Source organism: Macrobrachium rosenbergii, chromosome 59 (assembly GCF_040412425.1).
Source record: "Macrobrachium rosenbergii isolate ZJJX-2024 chromosome 59, ASM4041242v1, whole genome shotgun sequence".
Lineage (NCBI taxonomy): Eukaryota > Metazoa > Arthropoda > Malacostraca > Decapoda > Palaemonidae > Macrobrachium > Macrobrachium rosenbergii.
The window spans coordinates 7,929,456-7,946,342 of record NC_089799.1 but is presented as its reverse complement, the minus strand read 5'-3'; the positions used below and the strand labels follow the sequence as shown (position 1 = coordinate 7,946,342).

The 16,887-nt window shown below is 38.7% G+C and overlaps 2 protein-coding genes across 15 annotated transcripts in view; both read right to left on the bottom strand.

Moving 5' to 3' along the window:
* Positions 1-10,993: 10,993 nt before the first annotated feature.
* The window catches only part of LOC136837726 (octopamine receptor beta-2R-like), a 355,532-nt gene continuing 349,638 nt past the window's right edge, over positions 10,994-16,887 (bottom strand). For all 14 annotated transcript variants that reach the window (XM_067102635.1, XM_067102631.1, XM_067102626.1 and 11 more), the window contains one exon: positions 10,994-15,173. In XM_067102635.1, the coding sequence (XP_066958736.1) occupies positions 11,252-12,610 (1,359 nt within the window). In that variant the 5' untranslated portion in view covers positions 12,611-15,173 and the 3' untranslated portion in view covers positions 10,994-11,251. The remainder of the gene's footprint in view (positions 15,174-16,887) is intronic.
* LOC136837448 (F-actin-monooxygenase MICAL3-like) overlaps positions 15,037-16,887 on the bottom strand; it is a 94,384-nt gene continuing 92,533 nt past the window's right edge. Inside the window, exon 4 of the mRNA XM_067102226.1 lies at positions 15,037-15,173. Within this exon, the coding sequence (XP_066958327.1) occupies positions 15,037-15,173 (137 nt within the window). The remainder of the gene's footprint in view (positions 15,174-16,887) is intronic.

The following is a 16,887-nucleotide window of genomic DNA, read 5'->3' as shown; positions in this document are numbered from 1 at the left end:
TTCATAAGTATGTCCCCAGAAAGGCCATCAAATTCAGGGCAAATGACCAGCCATGGTTTGATGATACATGTAGATGAATTTAACAAACAGACCAAATTCAACACATGGTAGTCCGTAGGGTTAACCCGGCAATGCACCATACTCCATGACACGTGTCCTTGAGCAACCGGCCCCGATCCTCTTGACGATTTCCAGCTTGGAAAGCGGTGGGGCTATATGTAGCAGACACACCAATAACAGCACCTGCAACGCTGTAGGCACCACAACGAAGGCAATGTGTTGAGGGGAAAGCATCGTGACGCATGATCAAGCAGCAACTGTTCAAAGTGCAAATAGTACTGAGAAATTATGTAAAACTTACAAGGAGAAAATCACGCTTTGCTACAAAGTGCATTGATACTCTTAGTGTAACGAATTAGAGAAGGAAATCTGTATGATAATTATCACGAAACACTCAATCAGCCACTCAAAACCAAAAACTACAATGAAGTGAAATGACGAACGCATTTCTGTCAATAGCACGAAAGTCTGCAAAAAACACAAGTGTTTGCCTATCCAAGCACCTTTTACCTTTTGATAATGTATGATGTTGTAATATGTCTCGGCCAATTAAACGCAATAAACTAGTGACTTAGTCGCGAAAGCTCTCTAGAAGTCAAATGCCCACCTACCCCTCCTCACCCGTCCTCCCTGGCCCCCCACCCCAAAACTTTCCCTGGCCTACCACCCCAACAATAACCCCTTCTCATCCTGCGTATGCCTGTAAGCACCGTTACCGACGCTTTATTCTGCTCGCACAGCTTTGCCAACCATCCAAGTGCAGTGTCTGAAATTTTTTTATGAAATTACAGATATTTTATATATGTATTTATTTAATGTGGTGCTGGGGACCCTCGGATAAAGTCAAATTTCGAATAAAGCTAAAAAGTGTAACTGAAGGACTAAAATTTAATTTTTCACATCTTAAGTGGTGATACGAGTCACTGAGAAATTTGGCTACTAATTAGATCCTTGATAATCGAAACAATTAAAAAATTGTGGAATACACATACTAGTAAATAGTAGATAATTCTTGTTTGGAAGGATATTACGCTCCTTATTACGTCTTTTTTCAACCTCCATTCTTTCATTTATTTGTTCATATTAAAGTACACTACAAAATCAATCGGTCTTCCCTATTTCCTGTGTTTTTTTTTCTGTTATTTTCTTATCTTTGTCACTGGTTAATAGCCATACGTGTATTTCTTTGCAATTGCCTCTTTAAGCCTTATAATTAATTCTCTTTCCCCTCTTTGCTGTTTTTCCTTTTGCTTCATTTATAGTGATTGGAATTTTTGTGCATATTCCAGAGTTCACTTTTTTTATTGTTTGAAGTTTGACTTGTCTGAGTTGGTGCTTTTTTCCTCCCTTCATTATACTGAGTAAATATAAATTTTATTTTTAAAGGACTCAATGAAGTCCCTATACCTTTGGCGGAACAAGAATTTATGTGACTTCTTGCAAGTCTAGGCTCACAAAAACATCACCAACACAGCTCCTTGCTACATGTCACTTATAAAACTGTGAGTGAGATTTAGCACGTAGCCTCCAAGAACTTCAAATTACAAGGTTTAAACGTACAGTAGGGCCTCATGGTCATCCATGACAGTGGTAGGGCTAAAATAAAGTTTATCATTCTGGACTGTTTCCAAGTTCCTCAGAGGAAAATTCTGTGATTTGGTTTAGGAATGCATAATGACCTCAGTTTGATCGGTAAAAAATCTTCACGCAACATCCTTTGAATAAATATACCTTCCTGTCTGGATTTCTGCTCCCCCTTTTTCCGAAAACAAGTCTTAGAGATTAGATTGGATCTGTGAGCATACCTTCAGAAAATGAAAACCTTAGTTACCAGATTACAGAAATTCCTATTGAATTATTCAATGCATATAGCATTACCTTTGGGTCCAATTCTTATTTTTTCTTTATTTTACATACACAGAATATATCATTAAATGTTACCAAAAAACTTGGTAACGTTTTCAAACTCGCTGTACTTACAGAGGTGCAAGTATTATTATCACGTGCTTAAGTTCTTTTGTCTAGCCTCTACACCCTCAAAGTGGTGGTTTCTTGGCAGATATGCTATTTGGTCATCCTTCAAAAGTTATACTCCAACAGAGAAGTTTTACCAACACCTTTGGTGCGTGTGCCTTTGGAATTACAGTTGCTTGTTCACGAAGCACTAGCATCACTATTCTGCTTAGGTGTCATGATGGTGCAATTCCTGCTGCTAAAGAATATCATACCATATAACGCAAAACAGTAGGACAATCTCCCTGGCACTGTTCTGGATACTGATATTCACTGCTTAGAGTGGGACTTTATTGCTTCATTAAAGTTATCATTAGTATTAATAACACAAAATGTGCTGAAACAGAATTTGTTTCCCTGTTGGTCTTCTCTTGCTCATTTTTTTCTTGTTTCTGTTATGCAATTGCACCCTGCTTCTGGTAAACAAAGTTTGCATTCATTTTATAATAGCAATTGCTCTTCTCTGGTAATCCAAAATGATATTCTTCAAAGTTTGCATTTTCTTTACATTTGTTACTTTTGTTTTCCTCTTTGTTTGTAAGAAAAAATGGCATGGGTGTTTCACTGTCTTTGTTTTTTGTGGACCTCTTTTTGTAGTACAAATCTTACTTTCTTCACCATCACCTTCAAGCAGCAAGTGCCTCAAGTCAAAGGGACCACACAATCACATCAACAGGGTTGTGGATCACTACTCGTCAAGTGTTCGTGCATGAAATGAGAATGCTTGTCCCCATGTTGGGAGTGGCCATTTCCACTTCCTTTGTATACCACTATACTTTCATAGTGAAGCTGATGTGATTAACACCAACATTATCTGGTTACTATGAAGTAGACTTTCCAGCGACAGCATATCAAAACATTGTTTTTGTTAATGCCTTTCAGGGTGATTTCTCCTTTACTTTCCTCTAATACTGTCATCACCTGTGTAGTATTTTTGCTCAGCCAACATCACTCATGCTTTTATAAAGTCCTATCAATTTGCTTGCGGTATCATATTTTTTTTTTTGTATCTTTGTCTTAGATATTTTATTTTTGTATGGGCCTCTTTGCTGCAATATTGTGCCTGTTATGTTCAATTGGTATTTCATCCACTTTTTAGGTTATAATTTAACATTACCTGGATATTATCTTCATTCTCTGTATCTAATAGTGCAGGCCATTCATTATCATTTCCATCCTACTCCTCAACCTACGTCCACCTTGGACACTCCCTCCTGCAGTTAATGACCTGCTGATGCTCACAGAATCAGTTACCACCTCTCCAGTCAAGTTTTCATCTTACATCTTTCAGCTTTTTCTGAAATTCGTAATAATTTCCTCAATTTCTCATGCATCAGGTTACATTTCCCGTATTTCTCTTTAATGCATATTGCATTCCATTTTCAAATATATGCTATCTACTTCTTAATTTTCAATATGACTTATTCCTATCTCAAAAGGTTTGTCCTCACATTCATTCCTTTCAAGTGCCAAACGTTTTTCCATACCAAGAATGGCTTTAATTTTCCTCTGGAATACAGAACTCGACTAGCAGTATCCTTTACTTACCTTTCAAAATCTTGCTGGTTTTTCTTACTGTGTTCATGCTGCTTGTCCCTCGTGGCCTTTTTTTTTTTAAGTTCTGATGTTATCCATCCAGCTTAATATGTTTCCTTATTTTTTTATATATATTTTTTTATTTTTTAAATGTGGATTTTCATCTTCAGACTGATACTGCAGTTTGTTTTAGTTGTTTCTCTGCTCTGCTGATGTCTTCCAGACTACCAGGTACTTTACCTTCCTTTACTCCAAAACACCACCCATCCACTGCCTTCTGGTAACTAGTTTCCCCTCATTTTTTACTTCCGCAAAGTACCATGAACAAAAGCACCCTATGCTGAGTATCTAGATGCTGGATACATTTTCATGTCGAGATCTTCATGTCTTTTCTTTGTTGGTAATCCAGAATCCATATAAATTAAACCCACATCCTTCCTTTGTGCTCTATCCAAGGTCTGTGCTACATTTAACCTAATCATTTATACACAACATAATATTACTTTGTATTGTATTTGTGTTACATTCCTTGTATGGCCGCAGAAAGAACTTCAATGGTGTTACATTCCTTGTATGGCTGCAGAAAGGACTTCAGTTGAAAATAAATTAATGTCTGGCAATTTAACTGACTGGGTTCGTTTGCGGCCTAAACAGTCTTAACCACGCTCACTTTTTCAATTTTTCTCTGAGGTTGTGACGTGAGCGAGAGTCTCAATCTACTCAAAGAAGTCCCTTGGAAAGTCTCGGCTAGTAGTTGCTGTAGGCATCCACACTTGACTTATTTTGTTGAATACTATTTCCTTCCTTCCAAACAATGAGGACTTGTGTATGTGTGTGTGTGTGTGTGTGTATAATATATATATATATATATATATATATATATATATATATATATATATATATATATATATATATATATTAATATTTTGTGCTTGTGTCACAAAGCTACAAATACCGTTTAATATATACTTCGTTATACTTCTGGAATAACTTACACCCAAGGGGAATTGTGACTGACAAGTGTTTCGTCACCAGTTGGATTCGATTACTGAGCCATCCAAGCAGCGGTTTGAATCCCACTGGTGATGAAGCACTTATCAATCATACTGTCATTCCCCCTTGGGTGTAAGTTATTCCAGAGTTATAGTGAAACGGATATTAAATGATATTTGTGGCTTCATATATGTGAGAAAATATATGTATATATATATATATATATATATATATATATATATATATATATATATATATATATATATATCTTTCTTTCTTTTTCTTTTAACGTGCTTTTTTCCCATTTTATATATATATATATATATATATATATATATATATATATATATATATAAAATCATGAAATAACATTTCCCTTGGACATTGAGCATTGCACATCTACTTGAATGCAATCGTTAGTTTATTCTATCGTAACTCCACTTCAAAACTTGAAATTGCTAACGGTAATTACTATGTCTATGAGGGGTTATTGCAACTGGGTTCTATACAGTCTCTACAGATCGACGTTTCCTCCAAATAAATACGTTTTCCTGAACGCCATTTAACTGATTTTCAAATACAAATATTCATATTTTTTATCACATCCAGTACCAATGAACATTTTGCTTGATTTTTGTCCCCCACGACGATGTTCCTAAGTATTTGAATTGCTTTTATCTTAATGATAAGAGCATTACACATACATGCGTATTTCTAACAGTCAGTTGTGTCTCATTTAAACTCGTATTTCTCATCAACATTTTGAAATCGGAAACCTATTTACTTAAATTTACTTACCTTTGTTAGTGGTAGGTAATCACTTGCAGTCACTTTAATTTAACTGGTTAGTTACTATTTTTAATTACATTTGCCCCTTGGTATCTGATTACTTCGTTGTTTATATATTTCAGTAAGTGGGGAAACCACCTTATGGTGTCACCTTGAACGCCTTCACTAGTGGAACTTTTGATTTTATTGGATTTATTGTAAAATTTAACTGGCAAGAACAGCTTTTAACACATCATCCACTAATACCATCACGACTTCTAGAAAATGATTTTTTATCATCATTAAAGGATTCAAGCATGACGTTACATTTCTCTTGCATTTTTTCTTTACTCAAGGCTCCCTTGCACCTTTTTAAATTCTGCATTAAAATTTTATATTTTTTTGTGCTACTCGATTCTTTACTATTCTATCACCGCAACCTCCCTCAATTTCACCCTCCCTACGTATCGGAGCCTACAGACATCACCTCTTCAATTTCTCTCCATCTGCTCCTCCTCCTATGTACCTTTATTTTTGGCACATTCATCATCGTCAATTACCTGAAAGACATTCACGTACACATTTGGAACAACCCTCTCTTTAGCCCATTTTTCCACTCTGTCTATGATTTACTGATCATACTTGTATACCCAACTTTATTTATGATCATCATTTCTTTATCATCATTAACACATGGGGTTTGCCTATACACACACACACATATACACACAAAAAAACACAGAACCTACGAAGACTTTAGTTCCAGCACATTAACACAAAATACAACGAGATTTTCTTTTGTAAATATAGTGTTTCTAAAATCCCTTTTGTTCAAAACACAGAAAGATCCAGGGACTAAAGTTAGGAATGGCCTAGGGCCCTAGAGAATCTGGAGAAGAGTTTTTCCAGCTTGTAGAGACCCTTTTTTTTTCTACAAACATTTTTCTTTTTAAACGTTTTGGCATTGCAAAGAAATTTAAGTGGGTGAACGGAACATCTGCCTTTGACTGAGTTAACTTCTCAAAGTTTAAGAATTAGAATCACTCTGCATAAGGGAAGGGGAAGGAAAGATATGTGGTTTATCGCTGGAAAAAAATAATGAACTGAAGCAAATGGAAGCTGAAGCACTGTTGCAATGGAAACAGTTCCGCAAGAAATGACGAAACACTCATGTGACGGCGTATAACTTAGGAGGAATTTCAAGAAACACCACCAGGGAAAAAAGTTACTGTCTATCCAGGTGAAGTACAGCAGAGGTACGGAGGTTGAAACATTCGGACAGAATACTCGAAACGATAAAGGATGAAGGTCTGGAAGGTTAGCCATTAGACCATGATGCCCTGGAACACTAGTGGTATCATCACCACCCAAGAAGACTGAAAGATTTGAAAGCATAGCTTTGCTTTGTCAGTACTGACAGAGTTCAACCACATTTTACAGTATGTTTAACATTAAGTAAAGGTGTTAAGTTAGCGGGATATAAACTAGACGTGTCTAATGGCAGGTTGCACTACAGAAATAAGGGCAATGGAGGCAAACATATCATCAGCCGCACTGAATGAAAAATTTGGGGATTCAAAATAGTTACTTCTGTAGCAAGTTCTTACAGCGCCATATAAACACAAGCCTACATTCCATTCACATGGAGTGGACTGTGTACTTAGGAACATGTGACTTCTTAGGAGAAATGAAGTTTATCTGCCAGTACTTAAAAAGCAAATCGAAGCTGGCAAAACAGCTTATTTTCTAGAGAAAACGCCCTTCAAAAGCAGGAAGATACCGAGATGAAAGCAAAAGTCACGATAGTGTCTTCGTATAGCTTTCCTGTGTAAAACTAATAATTCTGGCTTTTTTTTTTCACACACAACAGAACCACTACGTCCTTAGCAACCTTCATATGCGAAATCAGTCCCTCTCTCTCTCTCTCTCTCTCTCTCTCTCTCTATATATATATATATATATATATATATATATATATATAATATATATATATATATATATATATATATATATATATATATATATATATATATATATATATATATATATATATATATATATATATATATATATATATATATATATATATATATATATATATATATATATATATATATATATATTTATGTGTGTGCTCATGAGCGCCTGCTGTAATGAGAGATGAACATGAACGTTCTCTATACCTGGAAAACTTACCTTTTTTGACATCTCACACTCTATATTCTTTTAACAGTCGTCATTTCATTGGCAAAAGATTTTTCCTGAGTGGTGTGAAAACTAAAAGTTGCGGGTAATTCTTTTCACGCACAACAACAGAGCCATCGAAAAATTGTTTATTTGGATATACTGCATCCTAAGAATACAAACTTTTGTTTGCTTGTCTGACTTACGCCCCATACATACATACAGTACATACACACATTATATATATATATATATATATATATATATATATATATATATATATATATATATATATATATATATATATATATATATATATATATATATATATATACCTTATATATATATTATATATATATATACAGGCTTGTGAAACACGACTGCTAACTATGTAATAAAAACTTAACTCGTTTTAATACCTGACTGTCTATCAATTTGTTATCATTGCATAACAGCGGAAATCTGACTGGCATTCAACTCGTTCCCCAGAGTGTCGATCCGGGATCTAAAATTATACTTTCTACAACTCTTTACTTTTGAGAGCATTCTGAATATAATGAAAAGCAGTTTACGATGCAAATGTGTGTGTGTACATATGTATATATGTACACATACATACATATATATGTATATATATACATATATATACATACATGGTGCTTTTTTGACCGGAAGTCACTTAATTCAGAATTGCTGTTCATCTCTAACTGCAAGAAAGTAGCCAACAAAAAACTCCACGTCGCAAGTGGAGTTTTGTTTCCAGGGAAAAGTTTGTCAACGTAACCAAATTTTGGTATCATTGAGACACTCCACATTTAGTTGATCGCATGTGCCAGCTTTTGTTAAAATCTTCTTTGATGAATTAAGCCTATATCCACCAGTCATTACGATACAATAATTCTATTTTTTTTTACTGAAATCTTTAAAAATCTGTACTTAGTTCTACTTTCCCATGTCAAGCTTTGAACCCAAGCAAGACGGGGAAATGCCTTCACTGCTTAACTACTACACCAAAAAAGGTGACAAAGTATATCAGCTCATATGTCCATATGTCTGTCGTTCCAAAAGGGTACACTTACTTTTTCGTATATCAAGCCTTACTCTTGAAATTGAAATGGTTCTTCAACAGATCCCAATGACAAACTCATGAACTGACGGCAAAGTTCTTGATACAAATCTCCCTAAAAGTTCTGGCCTAGTGGAAGGCATACTGGTAATACAAAAATAAGAACGATTAAATAACTGAGCAAAGGGGTAGTTCATTTAAGGAGAAATATGATCCAGGTCAGATACCATGCCAGTGCCTCAGGATTTAGAACGCCACAAACTCTGTAGCAGAGGGTATTTGGAAGGACAATGAATTAAAAAGAGGTACAGTAGGAATACCAGACCCTCTGGAATCATTGGGAAAAGAGTTGGCTGAAAAATGAGCTGAAGAAATGAAGATTGGAAAGAGGATGGTGTTGCAAAAGTTGTGAGAACTTTATTGGAAAAATACCATATTTTTTAGTAATAAACATGACCAGAATGTCAAAATTTCTACCTCTTCAAGAACATATTTGTCATGGAAATCTAGATGTACGATATTCGTAGCAAGTTTGAAGGAAGCACAATTAACAGATACAAGTGAGGTTAAGCATAACTGAGGCACTTGAGGAGGAGAAGAAGGCAGATCACGAAAATAAGAGAATTTCTTACAAAAACGAAGTATGTTTCAGTAACCAATATTGACACTTCAGTGAGACTTCCTACCACAAGTTCAGGATTTGATTCCACTGTTTGAGGGCAAAGGTGACGTAAACAACCACAAGAATTTTAGGTGCGTACCTTTACTTAGTGTAAGAGGGAAGATGTATGGTAGGATTATTATTTCGAATATAAAACGGATGACAGAAAGACTGACAGGGGCTGAAAAGTGTACATTTAGACAAATAAGTCTGTGTGCGGACTAAGGTTTTACTACAGCATTAAACAGCTATATGAGAAGTTAAGGAATTAAGGGGATAGATGTATGTTGCATACAATGACCTAGAAAATGCTTGTTGCAGAATCAACCGAGGCAATGTGAACGGTGTTGAGAATCTATGGTAAAGAAAACAAGCTGCTGAAAGTAATAAAAGTCTTTGCGAAGCAAGTAGCATGTGTTAGTAAGTAAAAGTGGGAGTGGCTGCTTTGGCATAAAAGGTGAATCTGGCCTCTTACTGTACATGTGAAATTAAACCAATAAGCTGCTTCTCCCAGTAGCAGACGGCACCAGAGAAACAGATAAGGGAACAGTTAATTCCATGATCAACCCGTAAGTGGTTAATCAATAATGACTGTACAGTATTGTCCATGGAAGTTACCAGCATTTACCAATTCATATCCCTACAGAAATCAGATCAGTCAGTCAGTGTACAGTATATTAACTCATCGATAGTGTGGTGGTAGTAAGTGGATGAATATGCTATTCTAGGACATCTCGCTGGGTTAACACTAATGTACTGTGTCCCAAGGGTAATGAGCGCCTAGTAAAGACTTTTGTAGAAGGAAATGACTCCTAAATGGTGGATGAGACCCCGTCTCTTACTGACCAGGAAATTAAAGAGCACTTTCCCCTTTTTGCGTGAGCTGAAAAGTAACAAATAATAACGATATGGAGATTGCAGTCGCCAACTAAAGTGCAACACAATTATGTACGTATATATGTGTGTGTGTGTTTATTTTTAATAGTGGCAATGACCACATGACTCAACTTCTTCACACTTTGCGGACACAATTGTCAATTGTACAAAGGCCTGGAAGTGGTAATCGTTTTCATAAAGTGTGAAAAATCGTGAAATTAAGACATGATTGTGGCTATTACAAATGCATATATGTCTGGTAAGAGTGACCAGTAAAGAATATAAAGATGTGTGTGTCTGACAGTGACCGCATGAATATATAAAGCAATGTTGCATCTAAAAATCAATATAACACAAACTTTGAAGAAAAACCCTGTCAGTTTATTGCACTAAGAAATTGCTAGTTATCAACCTAATCTCGATACGAAACGAATTATAAGCCGATGTATACTCAAAGCTTAACATATAATTATCAACCTAATCTCGGTACGAAACGAATTATAAGCTGATGTATACTCAAAGCTTAATATATATGTCTTCAGAATTTATTCACATCCTGCTGAAAAGATATTCTTCAGCAAAGAAGTTTATTGCTCTAATGTCTGAGAGAGGGTGTTTATCTGACGTTTATCTCATTTTTTACATTACTCTCGTATGAGATTTTCATGTTATAAAAAGGGCATTAAAACTGCCACCACTTACAGACATTTAAGAAATTACACTTCACATAATACATAACTTTATGGTTGTCTAAAACTGTTATTGTAGAACCTGACCACGTAATTCAATGCCTTTTCTCATGGCGTACTTGCAAGGACAGTTACTGAAACACGAGACAGATATACATATGTATTCGTGAGATCTAATACAGCTTTCTTTTGGTATGTACCACTTCGAGGGGTAAATGTACGACCCTAAGATTAAACATCTACCAAAATAGACTCTATCGTGATGTGTACATTTAAGGTTCAGAGCAATCTTTTGGAAGAAGAGGGAGAGACGGAAATGTTGCTGGAGAGCTATTGCAGCAGAGCTCGGATCCCTGTGGGGATCGTCATCTTCTCGAACAGCCCTTGTATGATGGGACACGATCATTAAACTCCACACTCGGTACTAAAACGTCTTGTCTTTGCTTTAATGACTGTGGTGTGTCCGTTGTGCTGCAAACACAGGTCTGAGTCGTAGGGAGGACCCATCTGGCTTCTCCACGGGTCCTCTTCCTTCCAGCAGCGACACATGCACTGCAGGGTTCGACGGAAGGCTTCTCGGAAATCGCGATTGAAGTAGGCGTAGATGATAGGATTGAGCATTGAGTTGAAGTATCCAATCCAGAAGAGTATGGAAACGATGATGTCAGGGCAGTGGCAAGCTTCTCCACACAGCGTGATGCTGACGTACCACGTGAAAAAAGGCAGCCAGCACACGATGAAGGCCCCCATGATGATGCCCAGTGTTCGCGCAGCCTTGTGTTCGCGCTTCAGCTTGATCAGGTTGCGCTCCTTGGTGGGCGTGGCTTCTTGGGTGTCGCTGGAGGGCCTGTGGGCCATCAGGCGGCGACCTGAGCCTCCGCTGCCCAGGCCGTGATTTGCTGTGGGATCCGAGCCAACTCCGTTGCTGCCAATGCTGACAGTTGTTGTGGCCGTCGCATTGGAACTGCTCGACACAGCCATGGCTGCATGGGAGGCCTGAGAAGCACTCGAGAGGCGGGAATGCCTGTGCAGCATCCGCTCCTGACGTGCTGCTTCCTGATAAATGCGGTAATACATGTACACCATCACGCTGCAGGGCATCCAGAAAGAGATGGAAGATGAGACCACAGCGTAAGTGGTGTTCACTTTGAATTCGCACACTTCGGGGCTGAGAGCTCTTTCTTGGAGGTGGTCGGCTGTCGTATACCACCCCATGAATATGGGCAGGAATGAAATGACCAACGGGGCGAGCCACACGTGGCACAACATAATGACGACTCGACCCTCGGTCATCACCATTGGGTATTCGAGGGGTCTCACAATAGCGTAATGACGGTCGATACTTATACAACACAAGTGTAATATTGACACCGTAGAAGCGTAGACATCGAAAGAGTTCCACAGATCACACATACGGTAGCTAAAGAGCCAGCGGCCTGTGATTTCGACACTGGCGTTGAAGGGCATAGCCATGAGGGCGACCAATATGTCAGCTACAGCCAGTGACACGACGAAATAGTTAGTGATAACCCTTAGTCTGCGATGACGAAACACACTGATCACCACCAGCAAGTTCCCAAGAACAGCGCACACAATGATGATCGACATGCAGAAGCCTTTCACCACACCCACCGTCAGATTCGTCCATTCCGTGCTGTTGCTCGCCCCCCCACCCACACCGTTTAGGTTGGCGAGGCCCCCCTCCCTTGACCAGACCTCGTCCACCCACGTCCCGTTCGTTACTGTTTCACCCTCTTCGCCCATTACAACTCGCCCGCCCTGCTTGAATTCAAAGGCATGGGCGAGCCTCCAGTAAAGGCGTCGAGAGGGACCTCTAAATTTAGAGTTCCTCTAACTCTCCTTCACAAAGTTATTTAGCACTGAAAGCAGAGAGTTTTGCGTGAGACTACCTCACTGAGGGAAAGAGAATGAACACAGACTCGCGTGGCCCGAGCACTTCACAACACACATTTCTTTTCGTTTTTGTTACAGAGGTCCTGCTAAACCTTTGAAGGTCACAGAGACTAATCTTAGAATAGGTCACATGAAAGGGAATAGGACACTAAGCATCTTTCACAAGGCATGACATTGATTTCACCTTCTTTGCCATGGGCAATTTCATGACAGAAAGTACTAGAGCACACTTGGCTTGAGACAGTTTAATTTCTCTGCTTTTTTTACACGAGACTTGGCGTTTCCAGAAGGATTTTGATTTAACCGATGCTGGGAATGACATGTGCACGCGAATATATAATTTTTACTACTCGAATGTTAAATGAAGAACTCATGTCGTTCATAATCTTCTCCCTAACCGTGACAGTTTCACTGAGATCAAAGGTTCAGCTACTAATTTATTTTCATCGTCTCCCGTGAAATTTCTCCGCAATTATGCTTTGCGCCTCATGAACGGCATCAAAGTTTCGCTAACGTAAGATGCCTCGACTTGCGCTCGATAATTCTATGTAGACATATTTAGACATATATTATTTTTCACTCTACAACTTTGGCCACACAGATTTGATGCACAACACTGAGGTGGAGAGGTATATACAGTATAATACCAGTTAGCTTTTCTGACTCGGAGGAAGGAAGTCGGGGAAATCATTGTCTCCTCTTCCTCCTCTCGGCCTCTGGGTAAATACGAGGAGCACGACTTCGCACAACACCTGAGGACAACAATTGTAAACACGGAGGAACACTTAGAACACCGACCAACGAACGACGACAGAGATCGCACATTTACCCTTTTCTTCTTCTGTTTATTACCAGTGACTAGGGACACTTTTTAAAAGGTGGGGAATTCTGTACCGAGTACTTTAGTCAGTGAAGCAAGATAACTTACTCATTTATCGTCATACGAATTTTCTATAGAAAAATATAGGTGGAGCTTCGTCAGCAGTTTTTTGATTAATAGCGCGATTTCCCGAAAATATATATATATGTGAAAAGCAGCATTTTCTGAAAATATAACTATGAAAATTTCTTATATAAATAAAACAGTAATTATGTATCGGGCCGAAAATTATATCTAAAATCACCAACAAGGTTTCGCAATGCTTAGAGCCTACGTTCAAACTTCCAGCCTCGTTGCCATAAGCGCATTTGTTTTCCATAAGTCAGACTGTTGAGAACACAGCGTCATTTAGGAGGTACTCGAGGGTAAAGCTAAATCACACGAACATTTTTGGGAATAGTCTTTTGTACACATTTTGTCACCACACTTTTAAAATTCCGTTCCTCCCCGCCTTATTTCTCGGCGCACACTACAAGCAGTGTAAGTCGCATTATTAGATCAGTTTTAGCAACCCGTCTTCACTGTTATCGCTTGTTACCGTTACGTAACTATGTCATTGTGTAATCACATCCATTTCGGTCAAATCCTCCTTACAAACGCGATAGGGACTGAACGCACAGAGAGAGAAGTCTCGGCCTGGGCCCGTAAATCCACGGTAGAAGCCAGGCGTAAGGGCACCCGAAGTGAGTATACGGTGTCATTTCTATTGGGCACCTTAAACACACACTGGCAGCACCACGAGACCGACCGTGGCACTCTCTACCTGGCACTCTTGACATTTCTTCTCCTTCTTCTCATGTACCATCATCATCATCATCATCATCATGATCATCATCATCATCGTCGTCGTCGTCGTCGTCGTCGTCGTCATCATCTTTGTCATCATCGATCGTCCCATTCTTCTGATGCCACCACATGAAAGCTTTGCATCGCCTAATTTCTCTCTCAATATCTGTCTCTCACTTATTCGTGAACCGACTCCAATTCATCGTCAGATGAAATAATACTTCCCTCAAACCGGACTGAGCCTCTTGAATGTGAAATTAGGCCAAGTAAATAAAATCTTATCCTTCTAGAAAAACATTCTCTCTCTCTCTCTCTCTCTCTCTCTCTCTCTCTCTCTCTCTCTCTCTCTCTCTCTCTCTCTCTCTCTCTCTCTATCTTCTTTTTAACGACACTCCGCAAACCTGAAACCTGGAATAAAAACCACAATCTGAGGACTGAGCAGTACTCGAAAAGAACCCCCCAAAAAAGAACGAATCGCCGTTTCAAACGTTACACGCAAAGAGCTAAAGCTTTTGAAGCTGTGGCCATATTTCAGGGCGTTATCTGCTAGGTCCTATATCCAATCTCTACACTGTGTCCTCTTCATGTACTGTGAATTTCAATGACAGCGTTACTGGCGGCAGGTGAATCTCATATTTGGCAGTTGGTCAGTAGGGGCAAGATCTCCGTTGATGATGGAGGGAGGGCATGGCATGACTTGAGGTTTGGCAGAGGGGCCGTCTCTACCTCCTTGGCCACAATCCACATCTGAAAAGAAACACATTGGAGTCAGTAAGGATTCTATTTTAGAGAACCTTGGCAACAGATATTGGGTTTGTGTGATGTATTCGTGTTAATTAGCTGCTTTAGATATTAGGGAAAAGTGAGCCTGAAGAATACGCTTGTGCATTTGACGCTGTGTGTGTGTGTGTGCTGGGCTTGAAAGACATTTTAAGTGGTGCATGATTTTTAATTTTACTGCTCTGCCATTGAAGAATATACCGACTGATTTGTTAAAACTTGAATGATACCTTTCGTCATATATTTCAGAAGAGAATCGTATCTTTCTTATATTCAAGACATCAGTCTTATACACCAGTTGTAATGACCTCTTTCCTGCAAAAGAGAGAGAGAGAGAGAGAGAGAGAGAGAGAGAGAGAGAGAGAGAGAGAGAGAGAGAGAGAGAGAGAGTTTTTCTAGATTAGATGAGCTATAATGCAATATTTCCCTTGTTAACAAGAGACCCATGGAAAAATTGGTTGACGATCGCACTTATTGGATGAGTTTTAAATAAAAGGGGAAGGAGAAGGAAAAATTGAAGAAGAAAAGTGAATGGGGGAGGGAGGAAAAATACGGAAGGAAAAAACACGTGGACGGGGAAAATTGGAAGGTCAAAGAGCGGAAAGGAAAAGAATGGGGCATGCCAAGGAATAAGAAGAGAAAAGAATGGCCATGACAAAGAATAGGAAAGGGAAAGAATGGGTTCATGACAAAGGCGAAGAAAGGAAAAGAATGTGAATAAAGGACAACAAAGGCTAAAGTCAGAGAACAATGGAGGAAGACTACATCTATAAATGGCTTTGCTATTTCAAGGTTCTACATCACCCAAGGCGCAAAATTCTGTCAAGGTCAGTTATTGATGCATTGTTCCACTGCTGTTTTTGAAAATAGACATAGATCCCAATACAAACACATAAAGGAGCAGAAATAAACAATTGATCTAAAAAGCTTCGTTAGGTGACCACTAAGACCGCACTAAACCAGATAACAGTCATAAAAAAAAAACCTGTGGCAATTTTCAGATTTACAGCCTGGAAATTTAGAGTAAAATCATCTCAATTACACTATACATGATTTATCACTGACTTCCTCCCTATGCGTTATTTTTCGACACCGTCAGTGAGCCGGAACGTTATTCAATTAGTCACGGGTGCAGGCAAAGACTTGGTACATGTAATCTTTCATTTTTTTCTCCATTTCAAATTCACTGCATGGTACTCCTGTGTGTATTTTTCATAAAGCACTGAAATGAATTTTATTATGCATATTTTACACAACTCGACGTTTCATATATTACCATTTCTCTTTTGAGGGACTAGTCGTCGCTACATCAGAAGGACAGACCACTTCTCTTTTGAGGGACTAGTCGTCGCTACATCAGAAGGACAGACCACTTCTCTTTTGAGGGACTAGTCGTCGCTACATCAGAAGGACAGACCACTTCTCTTTTGAGGGACTAGTCGTCGCTACATCAGAAGGACAGACCACTTCTCTTTTAAGGGACTAGTCGTCGCTACATCAGAAGGACAGACCACTTCTCTTTTGAGGGACTAGTCGTCGCTACATCAGAAGGACAGACCACTTCTCTTTGAGGGACTAGTCGTCGCTACATCAGAAGGACAGACCACTTCTCTTTTGAGGGACTAGTCGTCGCTACATCAGAAGGACAGACCACTTCTCTTTTGAGGGACTAGTCGTCGCT